The sequence below is a fragment of the Equus caballus genome, chromosome 18 (genome assembly GCF_041296265.1).
Source record: "Equus caballus isolate H_3958 breed thoroughbred chromosome 18, TB-T2T, whole genome shotgun sequence".
NCBI lineage: Eukaryota > Metazoa > Chordata > Mammalia > Perissodactyla > Equidae > Equus > Equus caballus.
This window is the reverse complement of record NC_091701.1, coordinates 57469106-57482641: the sequence shown is the minus strand read 5'-3', so window position 1 is coordinate 57482641 and position 13536 is coordinate 57469106. Positions and strand designations below refer to the sequence as shown.

The 13536-nt window shown below is 41.6% G+C and overlaps 1 protein-coding gene across 1 annotated transcript in view; it reads left to right on the top strand.

Moving 5' to 3' along the window:
* TTN (titin) overlaps nucleotides 1–12386 on the top strand; it is a 268972-nt gene extending 256586 nt beyond the window's left edge. Inside the window, exons 343-351 of the mRNA XM_070241291.1 lie at nucleotides 321–896; nucleotides 997–1302; nucleotides 1678–2271; nucleotides 2400–8143; nucleotides 8269–8425; nucleotides 9156–9847; nucleotides 9949–10102; nucleotides 10627–10929; nucleotides 11059–12386. Of these exons, the coding sequence (XP_070097392.1) occupies nucleotides 321–896; nucleotides 997–1302; nucleotides 1678–2271; nucleotides 2400–8143; nucleotides 8269–8425; nucleotides 9156–9847; nucleotides 9949–10102; nucleotides 10627–10929; nucleotides 11059–11357 (8825 nt within the window). The 3' untranslated portion in view covers nucleotides 11358–12386. The remainder of the gene's footprint in view (nucleotides 1–320; nucleotides 897–996; nucleotides 1303–1677; nucleotides 2272–2399; nucleotides 8144–8268; nucleotides 8426–9155; nucleotides 9848–9948; nucleotides 10103–10626; nucleotides 10930–11058) is intronic.
* The last annotated feature ends 1150 nt before the right edge of the window (nucleotides 12387–13536 follow it).

Below are 13536 nucleotides of genomic sequence, written 5' to 3'. Positions count from 1 at the left end.
AGTGAACCTAAATAAGGGCAAAGATACAACAGATTTATAGAGAGAGCTCATATTTCCCCAAAACCCCATACATTGTTAATGCCTCCCAATCAGAAAAAAGCCATTCTCATAATAATGTGATGATATGCTCGCTGAATCTCTATTTTCTATATGACCCCCAATCACTGCGAAGAGTTTTTAAGAATTAGACTCATATGTAAATTATGGTATCTAATAAAGTTTTAGTCAACAGGATAAATTCATTCCTGATATACAAAGACAGAGGATTAAAGATGCAGTAGAAATAATAATGCATTAATATAATCTTTCATATATTTCAGCTGGAGAGGCCCCGGGAGTACGCAAAGAATTGAAGGATGTTACCACCAAATTGGGTGAAGCTGCTCAACTCTCATGCCAGATTGTTGGGAGGCCTCTACCTGACATTAAATGGTACCGATTCGGTAAGGAGCTCATACAAAGCCGGAAGTACAAAATGTCTTCAGATGGACGCACACATACGCTGACAGTAATGACAGAGGAACAAGAAGACGAAGGTGTCTATACCTGCATGGCTACCAATGAGGTTGGAGAAGTAGAAACCAGTAGTAAGCTTCTTTTGCAAGCAACACCACAGTTCCATCCTGGTTACCCACTGAAAGAGAAATACTACGGTGCTGTGGGTTCAACACTTCGACTTCATGTTATGTACATTGGTCGTCCAGTACCTGCCATCACTTGGTTCCATGGCCAGAAACTTTTGCAAAACTCAGAAAACATTACTATTGAAAACACGGAGCACTATACTCATCTCGTCATGAAGAATGTCCAACGTAAAAGTCATGCTGGGAAATACAAAGTTCAGCTCAGCAATATTTTCGGAACAGTCGATGCTATCCTTGATGTGGAAATACAAGGTATTTTATTTTCATTTTCAGTGGTTTTTACTTTTAAAGAATAAAAAGATCTTGGGAAATACACTGTGAAAACCACTATAATTGTATTTTCGCCCAACAGATAAACCAGACAAACCTACAGGACCAATTGTGATTGAAGCTCTATTGAAGAACTCTGTGGTGATCAGCTGGAAACCACCTGCAGATGATGGAGGCTCCTGGATCACCAATTATGTAGTGGAGAAATGTGAGGCCAAGGAAGGGGCTGAATGGCAATTGGTGTCTTCGGCCATCTCAGTGACAACCTGTAGAATTGTGAACCTCACAGAAAATGCTGGCTATTACTTCCGGGTTTCAGCTCAGAACACCTTCGGCATCAGCGACCCTCTGGAGGTCCCCTCGGTTGTGATCATTAAGAGTCCATTTGGTGAGTACAATCTCTTGTACAATGTCTACAATCTTCATATGGCAAAATTTCATCTTTACATAAAACTCTGTTTAACAGAAATAAATTTTGCAAGGAAATAGCAAAGATTCAGATAAAGTATAAGCGCCTTTTATCTCACTTAAATTGAATTTTTGCATATCTAAAAGGGCAAATATATACCCTATCCCCTTCTTCTTTAAAAAGAAACTGTGTTTTGATAAGTTTTTTAGCATAAAGTAACTAATTTCATTTTTATGGAATAGTTATTCTTAATAGAACTGTGGGTTCCTAACATTTTATTTCTACAAAATAAGCTTTTAATAAAGCTGCTTGTTTCACCTCATAACGCAAATCTTTTTTGTTTCTTTTAAACAGAAAAGCCAAGTGCTCCCAGCAAACCAACGATTACTGCTGTCACAAAAGATTCTTGTGTTGTGGCTTGGAAGCCACCTGCCAGTGATGGAGGTGCAAAGATTAGAAATTACTACCTTGAGAAGCGTGAGAAGAAGCAGAATAAATGGATTGCTGTGACAACAGATGAAATTCGAGAAACCGTCTTTTCAGTGCAAAACCTTATTGAAGGTCTTGAATATGAGTTCCGTGTGAAATGTGAAAACCTAGGTGGGGAAAGCGAATGGAGTGAAATATCAGAACCTGTCACTCCCAAATCTGATGTCCCAATTCAGGCACCACACTTTAAAGAGGAACTCAGAAATCTACATGTCAGATATCAGAGCAATGCTACTTTGGTCTGCAAAGTTACTGGTCACCCGAAACCTATTGTGAAATGGTACAGACAAGGCAAAGAAATCATTGCAGATGGATTAAAGTACAGGATTCAGGAGTTTAAGGGTGGCTACCACCAGCTCATCATTGCAGCTGTCACGGATGATGATGCCACAGTTTACCAAGTCAGAGCTACCAACCAAGGGGGATCTGTGTCGGGCACTGCCTCCTTGGAAGTGGAAGGTAAAAACAAATTAGTAAACATCAATTTGGTGCTAGATGACATGTTATTAATTGAGGGGGGAGGTGTTGCACTTAAATACTGTTAGGTATTGCTAAATGTTATTCTTTCTTCTTTTATTCTGATACAGTTCCAGCTAAGATACATTTGCCTAAAACTCTTGAAGGCATGGGAGCAGTTCACGCTCTCCGAGGTGAGGTGGTCAGCATCAAGATCCCTTTCAGTGGCAAACCAGATCCTGTGATCACCTGGCAGAAAGGACAAGATCTCATTGACAATAATGGCCACTACCAAGTTATTGTCACAAGATCTTTCACATCACTTGTTTTCCCCAATGGAGTGGAGAGAAAAGATGCTGGTTTCTATGTGGTCTGTGCTAAAAACAGATTTGGAATTGATCAGAAGACAGTTGAACTGGATGTGGCTGATGTTCCTGACCCACCCAGAGGAGTCAAAGTTAGTGACGTCTCACGAGATTCTGTCAACTTAACATGGACTGAGCCAGCTTCTGATGGCGGCAGCAAAATCACCAACTACATTGTTGAAAAGTGTGCAACTACTGCAGAAAGATGGATCCGTGTAGGACAGGCCCGAGAAACCCGTTATACCGTGATCAACTTATTTGGAAAAACAAGTTACCAGTTCCGTGTCATAGCTGAAAATAAATTCGGCCTGAGCAAGCCTTCTGAGCCTTCAGAACCTACTATAACCAAAGAAGATAAGACCAGAGCTATGAACTATGATGAAGAGGTAGATGAAACCAGAGAAGTTTCCATGACTAAAGCATCTCACTCTTCAACCAAGGAGCTCTATGAGAAATATATGATTGCCGAAGATCTCGGGCGTGGTCAGTTTGGAATCGTCCACCGTTGTGTTGAAACTTCCTCAAAGAAGACATATATGGCCAAATTTGTTAAAGTCAAAGGGACTGATCAGGTTTTGGTAAAGAAGGAAATCTCCATCCTAAACATCGCTAGGCACAGAAACATCTTATACCTCCATGAATCATTTGAAAGCATGGAAGAATTAGTCATGATCTTTGAGTTCATATCAGGACTTGACATATTTGAACGCATTAACACAAGTGCTTTTGAACTTAATGAAAGAGAAATTGTAAGTTATGTCCGCCAGGTCTGCGAAGCACTTGAGTTCTTACATAGTCATAATATTGGACACTTTGACATTAGGCCAGACAATATCATTTACCAAACAAGAAGGAGCTCCGTCATTAAAATCATAGAATTTGGTCAAGCCCGTCAGCTGAAGCCAGGGGACAACTTTAGGCTTCTGTTCACTGCCCCTGAATACTATGCCCCTGAAGTCCACCACCATGATCTTGTCAGCACAGCCACAGACATGTGGTCACTTGGAACACTGGTCTATGTGCTGTTGAGTGGTACCAATCCATTCCTGGCTGAAACTAACCAACAGATAATTGAGAACATCATGAATGCTGAATTTACTTTTGATGAAGAAGCATTCAGAGAGATTAGCCTTGAAGCCATGGATTTTGTTGACCGGCTGTTGGTGAAAGAGAGAAAATCTCGCATGACAGCATCTGAGGCACTCCAGCACCCATGGCTGAAGCAGAAGACAGAAAAAGTCAGTACTAAAGTTATCAGAACATTAAAACACCGGCGTTACTATCACACCCTGATCAAGAAAGATCTCAACATGGTTGTATCAGCAGCCCGGATCTCCTGTGGTGGTGCAATTCGATCTCAGAAGGGAGTGAGTGTTGCTAAAGTTAAAGTAGCATCCATTGAAATTGGCCCAGTTTCTGGGCAGATAATGCATGCAGTTGGCGAAGAAGGAGGACATGTCAAATATGTATGCAAAATTGAAAATTATGATCAGTCTACCCAAGTGACCTGGTACTTTGGTGTCAGACAGCTGGAGAACAGTGAGAAATATGAAATCACCTATGAAGATGGCGTGGCCACCATGTACGTCAAACATATTACCAAATTCGATGACGGCACCTACAGATGCAAAGTAGTCAATGACTATGGCGAAGACAGTTCTTATGCAGAGCTATTTGTTAAAGGTGTGAGAGAAGTTTATGACTATTACTGCCGTAGAACTATGAAGAAAATTAAGCGCAGAACTGATACGATGAGACTCCTAGAAAGGCCACCAGAATTTACCCTGCCTCTCTATAACAAGACAGCTTATGTGGGTGAAAATGTCCGGTTTGGAGTAACCATAACTGTCCACCCAGAGCCTCGTGTAACATGGTATAAGTCAGGTCAGAAAATCAAACCAGATGATGATGACAAGAAGTACACCTTTGAATCTGACAAGGGTCTTTACCAATTAACAATCAGCAGTGTAACTCTAGAAGACGATGCTGAGTATACTGTTGTCGCAAGGAACAAATATGGTGAAGACAGCTGTAAAGCAAAGCTGACTGTAACCCCACACCCACCTCCAACAGATACAACCTTAAGACCCATGTTCAAACGGCTACTGGCAAACGCAGAATGCCAAGAAGGCCAAAGTGTCTGCTTCGAGATCAGAGTGTCTGGCATCCCTGCACCAACGCTAAAATGGGAGAAAGACGGTCAGCCGCTGTCCCTTGGGCCCAACATTGAAATTATCCACGAAGGCTTGGACTATTATGCTTTGCACATCAGGGATACTTTGCCTGAAGACACAGGTTATTATAGGGTCACAGCCACAAACACAGCAGGATCTACCAGCTGCCAGGCTCACCTACAAGTGGAACGCCTGAGGTACGTCAAACATGAATACAAGAGCAAGGAGGAGCGCGAACGACATGTACAAAGGCAAATTGACAAGACACTAAGAATGGCTGAAATTCTTTCTGGAACTGAAAGTGTGCCACTGACACAGGTAGCCCAAGAGGCTCTGAGAGAAGCTGCCATCCTTTACAAACCAGCTATAAGCACCAAGACTGTAAAAGGGGAATTCCGACTTGAGACGGAAGAAAAGAAGGAGGAGAGAAAACTCCGTATGCCTTATGAGGTACCAGAGCCACGCAAGTACAAGCAGACTACCATAGAAGAAGACCAACACATTAAGCAGTTTGTGCCTATGTCTGACATGAAATGGTACAAAAAGATACGCGATCAATTTGAAATGCCTGGGAAACTTGACAGAGTTGTACAGAAAAGACCCAAGCGCATCCGCCTTTCAAGATGGGAACAGTTCTACGTGATGCCTCTTCCACGCTTTACAGATCAATACAGACCTAGATGGCGTATTCCCAAACTGTCTCAAGATGATCTTGAAATGGTGAGACCAGCACGCCGGCGTACACCTTCTCCTGATTATTACTTTTATTACAGACCGAGAAGACGTTCTCTTGGTGACATCTCAGATGAAGAATTACTCTTGCCCATTGATGACTACTTGGCAATGAAAAGAACAGAAGAAGAGAGGTTGCGTCTTGAGGAAGAGCTTGAATTAGGTTTCTCAGCTTCACCCCCAAGCCGAAGCCCTCCACGTTTTGAGCTATCCAGTCTGCGTTACTCTTCACCACAAGCTCATGTCAGGACGGAGGAAACAAGAAAAGACTTCAGATATTCAACCTATCACATCCCAGTGAAGGCTGAGACTAGTACAAGTTATGCGGAACTGCATGAACGGCATGCCCGGGCCTCCTATAGACAGCCGAAACAACGGCAAAGGATCATGGCTGAGAAGGAGGATGAAGAGTTGCTTCGTCCAGTTACTACCACCCAGCGTCTCTCAGCATACAAAAGCGAGCTTGACCACATATCAAAGGAAGAAAAGTCTAGAAAGAAATCAAGACAACAGAGAGAAGTGACAGAAATAACAGAAATTGAGGAAGAATACGAAATCTCAAAACATGCTCAAAGAGAGACATCCTCATCTGTGTCTAGACTGCTGAGACGACGGCGCTCCCTATCTCCAACTTACATTGAGTTAATGAGGCCAGTGTCCGAGCTGATCCGGCGACGTCCACAGCCGGCTGAGGAATATGAAGACGAATATGAAGATGACACAGAAAGAAGGTCTCCTACTCCAGAGAGAACTCGCCCCCGCTCCCCCAGCCCCGTGTCCAGTGAGAGGTCTCTCTCAAGATTTGAGCGGTCTGCAAGATTTGATATCTTTTCCAGGTATGAGTCCATGAAAGCTGCTTTAAAGACTCAGAAGACCTCAGAAAGGAAGTATGAAGTTTTGACTCAGCAGCCTTTTACGCTGGACCATGCCCCTCGAATCACATTGAGAATGCGCTCCCACAGGGTACCATGTGGCCAAAATACATGTTTTATCTTAAACGTTCAGTCTAAGCCAACTGCCGAGGTTAAATGGTACCATAATGGTGTAGAACTCCAAGAGAGCAGTAAGATTCGTTACACCAACATGAGTGGGGTACTGACCCTGGAAATTCTGGACTGTCATATTGACGACAGTGGAACATACCGTGCTGTGTGCACCAACTACAAAGGGGAAGCTTCTGACTATGCGACCTTGGACGTAACGGGAGGGGATTACACCACCTATGCTTCCCAGCGCAGAGACGAAGATGTCCCCCGATCTGTTTTCCCTGAGCTGACAAGAATAGAGGCATATGCGGTGTCTTCATTTAAGAAAACATCTGAGATGGAAGCTTCTTCTTCAGTCAGGGAAATGAAATCACAGATGACAGAGACAAGGGAAAGTCTCTCATCATATGAACACCATGCATCTGCAGAAATGAAAAGCGCTGCAATAGAAGAAAAGTCGCTGGAAGAAAAATCCACACACAGAAAGATCAAGACAACTTTGGCAGCAAGAATTCTAACCAAGCCAAGGTCCATAACTGTCTATGAAGGCGAGTCCGCAAGGTTTTCTTGTGATACAGATGGTGAGCCAGTACCAACTGTGACCTGGCTGCGTGGAGGACAAGTGATCAGTACTTCCGCCCGCCACCAAGTGACCACCACAAAGTACAAATCGACCTTTGAGATCTCTTCAGTCCAGGCTTCCGACGAGGGCAACTACAGCGTGGTGGTGGAGAACAGTGATGGGAAGCAAGCAGCACAGTTTACCCTGACTATTCAAAAGGCCCGGGTGACCGAAAAGGCTGTGACAGCACCACCAAGAGTCAAATCCCCAGAGCCTCGGGTGAAATCTCCAGAAGGAGTTAAGTCTCCAAAACGAGTGAAATCCCCAGAACCAGTGACTTCTCACCCAAAAGCTGTCTCACCAACAGAGACAAAACCCACAGCAACAGAGAGACTCCAGCAGCTCCCTGTCTCTGCCCCACCCAGGATAACTCAGTCCCTGAAAGCAGAAGCTTCTAAAGACATTGCAAAGCTGACCTGTGCAGTCGAAAGTAGTATATTATCTGCAAAAGAGGTCACCTGGTATAAAGATGGCAAGAAACTGAGGGAAAATGGACATTTCCAGTTTCATTATTCGGCAGATGGTACCTATGAGCTCAAAATCCATAACCTCACTGAATCCGATTGTGGAGAATACGTTTGTGAGATTTCTGGTGAAGGTGGAAGTTCCAAAACTAACTTCCAGTTTACGGGACAAGCCTTTAAGAGTATCCATGAGCAGGTATCAAGCATAGCAGAAACTAAGAAATCAGCTCAGAAAACTGCTGAGTCAACAGAAACCAAGAAATCAGTTCAGAAAACTGCTGAGTCGACAGAAACCAAGAAAACAGCTCAGAAAACCACTGAGTCGACAGAAACCAAGAAAACAGCTCAGAAAACTGCTGAGTCAACAGAAACCAAGAAAACTGAGCCAAAAGCTCCGGAACCAATTTCCTCAAAACCAGTAATTGTTACTGGGCTACAGGATACAACCGTTTCCTCAGATAGCACTGCTAAATTTGTAGTTAAGGTTACCGGAGAACCCCGGCCAACTGTCATCTGGACAAAAGATGGAAAGGTAACCAGTCTTAAATGTCCCTTAATTGTATCTTCTAAAAAGTAACCTCTTCCCTCATCCCCATCTCCCAAAGAAAGTTTAAAATTAAATCATTTTTTAAAACTCAACTCACTTGCATTCTACAGGCTATTACACAAGGAGGTAAATATAAACTCTCTGAAGACAAAGGAGCATTCCTCCTAGAAATTCATAAGACTGAGACCTCTGACGGCGGGCTTTATACTTGCACAATAACAAATTCAGCCGGCTCTGTGTCCTCGAGCTGCAAATTAACAATAAAAGGTAGGTTGGCTTTGATTCTTACCAACATTTTTCAGAAGATGACATTAACAGAACATTTCTAAACATTCTCCCTTACACACACATACACACACACAAGAAAGTACTAAAATAAAACTGTTTTCCAAATCCTAGAATACCATTTATACACAAATGTAGAAATGCACATATGTGAAGTTAGCATATACTTTTATATTATCTTTAAAAACACACATCAAATAGTGCCTAATCGTATGTGGTGTTATATAAGATTCCACAGAGTCAGCCTCTGCTTCCAGGAATGTTTAGGAATAAAGTCAGGTGAATACACAAAATGGCATGGCTTCCCCAAACCTTCACTTTTGCTAATTTTCCAAGGCAATGCAAAGTTAATGAAACAACCAGATCAGTTTTCCCAGTTAAAATTAGTTTGCTTTCATCTCAGTCTTCTAAAACATGTCAGTGTTTTTTATTAATCAAAATCTCCTAAATCCTTTGACTATTCTTTTCAAGATTTTTTTTCCCATAAGAATCATCTTCAATTTAGTTTAGTTTAAGGAGTCATTATACTGATCACAAAAGTCACGCATGACAATTTTCCAAGATTGGGACTAAGAAAGAATTAGGTACACCTACACTGCATACAGAAGTCAACATTTTTTCTTTGTATTTTATTCACATGCAGAAGCTACAAAAGAGTAAAGGGTGGGGCCTCTTTCTGGTTAAGTTTGCCTTACAGAAGTTTCTTTTTTAGCTGTAAAAGACACTGAGGCGCAGAAAGTATCCACACAAAAGACCTCTGAAATTACATCCCAGGAGAAGGCAGTAGTCCAGGAAGAAATTTCCCAAAAAGCCCTAATTTCTCAAGAAATCAAGAAGTCAGAGGTGAAATCTCAGGAAAAGTTAGCCATGAAGGAGGAAGCTTCAAAGGTTCTGATTTCTGAAAAAGTCAAGAAATCAGAAGCAGCTTCCCTGGATAAATCCATTGTCCATGAGGAAATCTCTAAAACATCACAGGCATCCGAAGAAATCAGAACTCAGGCCGAGGTGAAGGCATTCTCTACTCAGATGAGCATAAATGATGGTCAGAAAGTGACTTTAAAAGCCAACATTGCTGGAGCCACTGATGTGAAATGGGTACTGAATGGAGTAGAGCTAACTAACTCCGAGGAGTACAGATACGGTGTCTCAGGCAGCGATCAGACCCTAACCATCAAGCAGGCCGGTCACAAAGATGCAGGAATCCTCACCTGCATCGGCAAAACCAGCCAAGGAATTGTCAAGTGTCAGTATGATCTGACCCTGAGCAAAGAACTCTCAGATGCTCCAGCCTTCATCTCACAGCCCAGATCTCAAAACGTTAACGAAGGACAAAATGTTCTCTTTTCTTGTGAAATCAGTGGCGAGCCATCCCCAGAAATCGAATGGTTTAAAAACAACCTCCCGGTAAGTTTAATTATGAATACAGTATTGAAGAAAATTTAAAATACCATATCTACTCCTGAAGAGCTCAGAGGAATACTTCTCTTTTTCCTCCTTCTTTTTAGATTTCCATTTCTTCAAATATCAGCGTAAGTCGCTCTAGAAATGTATATTCTCTTGAAATCCGAAATGCATCTGAAAGCGACAGTGGGAAGTACACAGTTAAGGCCAAAAATTTCCGTGGCCAGTGCTCGGCTACTGCTTCTCTGACAGTCCTTCGTAAGTATATCTTTGCCATTTTCCTTACTCACTTAAGGCCTTTATGTGTTCTTTTGTCTTTGTCTTCTGCACACAGCAAACTCTCTGAAGCCTTGTTAAATTCCATGTGTAAGAAGCACAGGCCTCCTGTGTGAATTCATCCTTATGGCCAGAGTTTCTTTATAGCTCAACAGAATGTGGATGAGTTAACTTTCAAGGCAAAGCTACCAACTGCCCTATTACATTTATTTTCAGAGTGCACTATATATATTATTTTCTATATGCCTAATCATTTTTCTCCTAGTGATTCTAGCGCCTGCATGTAATGTAATGATAGAAATATCAGGATTTGTTTCTTGGAGACATTGAGCTGGCTCTTGACAAATGTATGTATATATGTATTTGCTTATGCTTCCACAGCAAATTGTTCGGGTTACACTTCTGTATGTGTGTGTTTAAGTTTTCCATTTCTGTGAGTCAGTGTCACATGTCACCAATTAACCAGATGTCATTGGTGTTCACTGTGTATCTGCTATGCTCCACAGCTCTAGTTGAAGAACCTTCCAGAGAGGTAGTATTGAGGACAAGTGGTGACACGAGCTTGCACGGAAGCTTCTCGTCTCAGTCAATGCAAATGTCGGCCTCTAAGCAGGAGGCCTCCTTCAGCAGTTTCAGCAGCAGCAGTGCTAGCAGCATGACTGAAATGAAATTTGCAAGCATGTCTGCCCAAAGCATGTCCTCCATGCAGGAGTCCTTTGTAGAAATGAGTTCCAGCAGTTTTATGGGAAAAGCTAGCATGACGCAACTGGAAAGCTCAACTAGTAGAATGCTTAAAGCAGGCATAAGAGGTGAGCAATAAAATTTCTGGTAGAGGTAGACAAGCCTAGTGGTATAGTCTTTAGTACATACAATTCAGTAGAAAGCAAATCATTATTTATTCAGTGATCCTAAAACGTTTTTGTTGTTGTTTCATAAAGGAGTTCCACCTAAAATTGAAGCTCTTCCCTCTGACATCAGCATTGATGAGGGCAAAGTTTTAACAGTAGCCTGTGCTTTTACGGGTGAGCCTACTCCGGAAATAACGTGGTCCTGTCGTGGAAGAAAAATTAAAAATCAAGAACAACAAGGGAGATTCCTTATTGAAAACACAGATGACCTGACAACTCTGATCATCATGGACGTACAGAAACAAGATGGTGGAATTTATACCCTGAGCTTAGGGAATGAATTCGGATCTGACTCTGCCACTGTGAATATAAATATTCGATCCATTTAAGAGGGCCTGTGCTCTCATACTCAGACTCATTCTTAACCTTTCACAAACGATCCACATGGACTAATCTTTCTGATCTGTAAATATTTAAAAAGAAGAAGTAGTTTTGTATCAACCTAAATGAGTCAAAGTTCAAAAGTATGCATTTCAATCTTTTCATAATTGACCTAAGAATATTATACATTTTCTAGTGACATGTACATACTGTATATAGCCGGATTAACGGTTATAAAGTTTTGTACCATTTATTTTATGACATTTTACACTGTAACTTTTGAAACTAACTGTTGGTAGGAGAAAGTTACTTATGGAACGAATACCCTGCTCAACACTTAATCAATCTTTGTGCCTCAACATAATGTTGATGTCTAAGTATGCCTCAATGGGTCGAGAAATTCCCCATTGAAGATGTCCTATCCACCTAAAAGAAGATGCTGTGCACATCACCTGACATGTGCACCAATACCTATCGAATCAGAAATGTAAGGCATTGGTGATGTTTGCATTTACCCTCCTGTAAGCAACACTTTAACGTCTTACATTTTCTCTGATGATGTCACACTCAAAATTATCATGACTTAAATATTACCAGAGCAAAGTGCAACGGCCAGCACTTTGTTCGCTCATTTTACACTGTCTCTGACCATAGAGAGTGCCTGGATAGCTTGGAAAAGTAACATCGCCTGGCCATCCCCTCATTTAACCAAGCTATTCAAGTATTCCTATGCAGGAGCAGTGCCACCTCTTGGAGGTCCCAGGGTGCAGCCAACGCCTTCGTGTGGTAGCTCGAAATTTAAATTACACCTCAGAAACCGGGGCAACTAAGCAATGAGCCGCAGCAAAAAATCAACAAGAATAAGAACCAAATAAAGCTGTCGTTAACTTTAAAAAAACAACATCATGACTAACTGCCCAAAAGGTCAATTTGATGTAGTTCTTTTCATGCAGGTATAAATTCAATTGTTAGTTATAATTGTTGGACCTCCTTGAGATAGTAACAACAAAATAAAGCAAGCTATCTGCACCTCAAAATGTGTGGGTGGTGGTTTTCTGTGGACGTCTGGGGTGGGGAGGCATGCGCCTTCACGGATCACAGAAATGATCACAGATCAGAGAAAGCAACTCCAGTACAAAATAGCCCATACTAAGTTCTTTAAAGCAAATATTTAAACTATTGCGTTGAATGTATTCAACAGTTTTTTAAAAAGCATAGATAGGGTTCTCGTGGATAAATTTATCCCCGAAAGTTAAGAAAAATCCCTCAAATTAACAGATTAAATCTTCTACACTTATCAAGAAAAATATTTTTTTTGGAGCTGATTCAACTAAATCCATCAAAGATATTGAATATCTACAATTCACAATATTTTGTGCTGGACACCACGTGGAACAAGACAAAGATGAGCAAGATGATATAGACCCTGTCCCTGAAGGACTGGAGGGAAGAGAAATATGACAACAGAATCCATGTTGACCACTGTAGCTCCAAATTGAGGCAGAACAAATAAAGGTCCTCAGAACTAAAGAACTTGTTTTAAATGGTATAGTCCTACATGCTTTTTTAAACAACTGATCTATACTTGATAATAAAATATCTAGTGCCAGAAAAATCTATATTTATCCACTTCAGTTAGATAATCATAATTATAAACCTATAAAGTTGATTATTTGCCTAAATTATCATCTCCTAAATGTAAGTACAAGTTACAAATGTAAGTACAATTACCTCCTAAACCTAAGTACCAGTAGCCAAAGCTGAAGCACATGACTGTCGATTTTTATTCTCCAAAAGAATATCTTGGGTCTCCACTGATTTATTCAGCAAGTATTCTGTCTTGAGTCACATTCCCTAAAAGCAGAACCTGAGAAAGGAATTTTTTTTCTTTTCTTTTCTTTTCTTTTTGTGAGGAAGATTAGCCCTGAGCTAACTGCTGCCAATCCTCCTCTTTTCACTGAGGAAGACTGGCCCTGAGCTAACATCCATGCCCATCTTCCTCTACTTTATATGTGGGACGCCTGCCACAGCATGGTGTGCCAAGCGGTGCCATGTCCGCACCCGGGATCCCAACCGGCGAACCCTAGGCCGACCAGAAGCAGAACTGCGAACTTAACCACTGCGCCACCGGGTGACCCCTAGGGATTCCTGTATAAGTAATTTTTTGAGAGATTGCTCTCAGGAAAA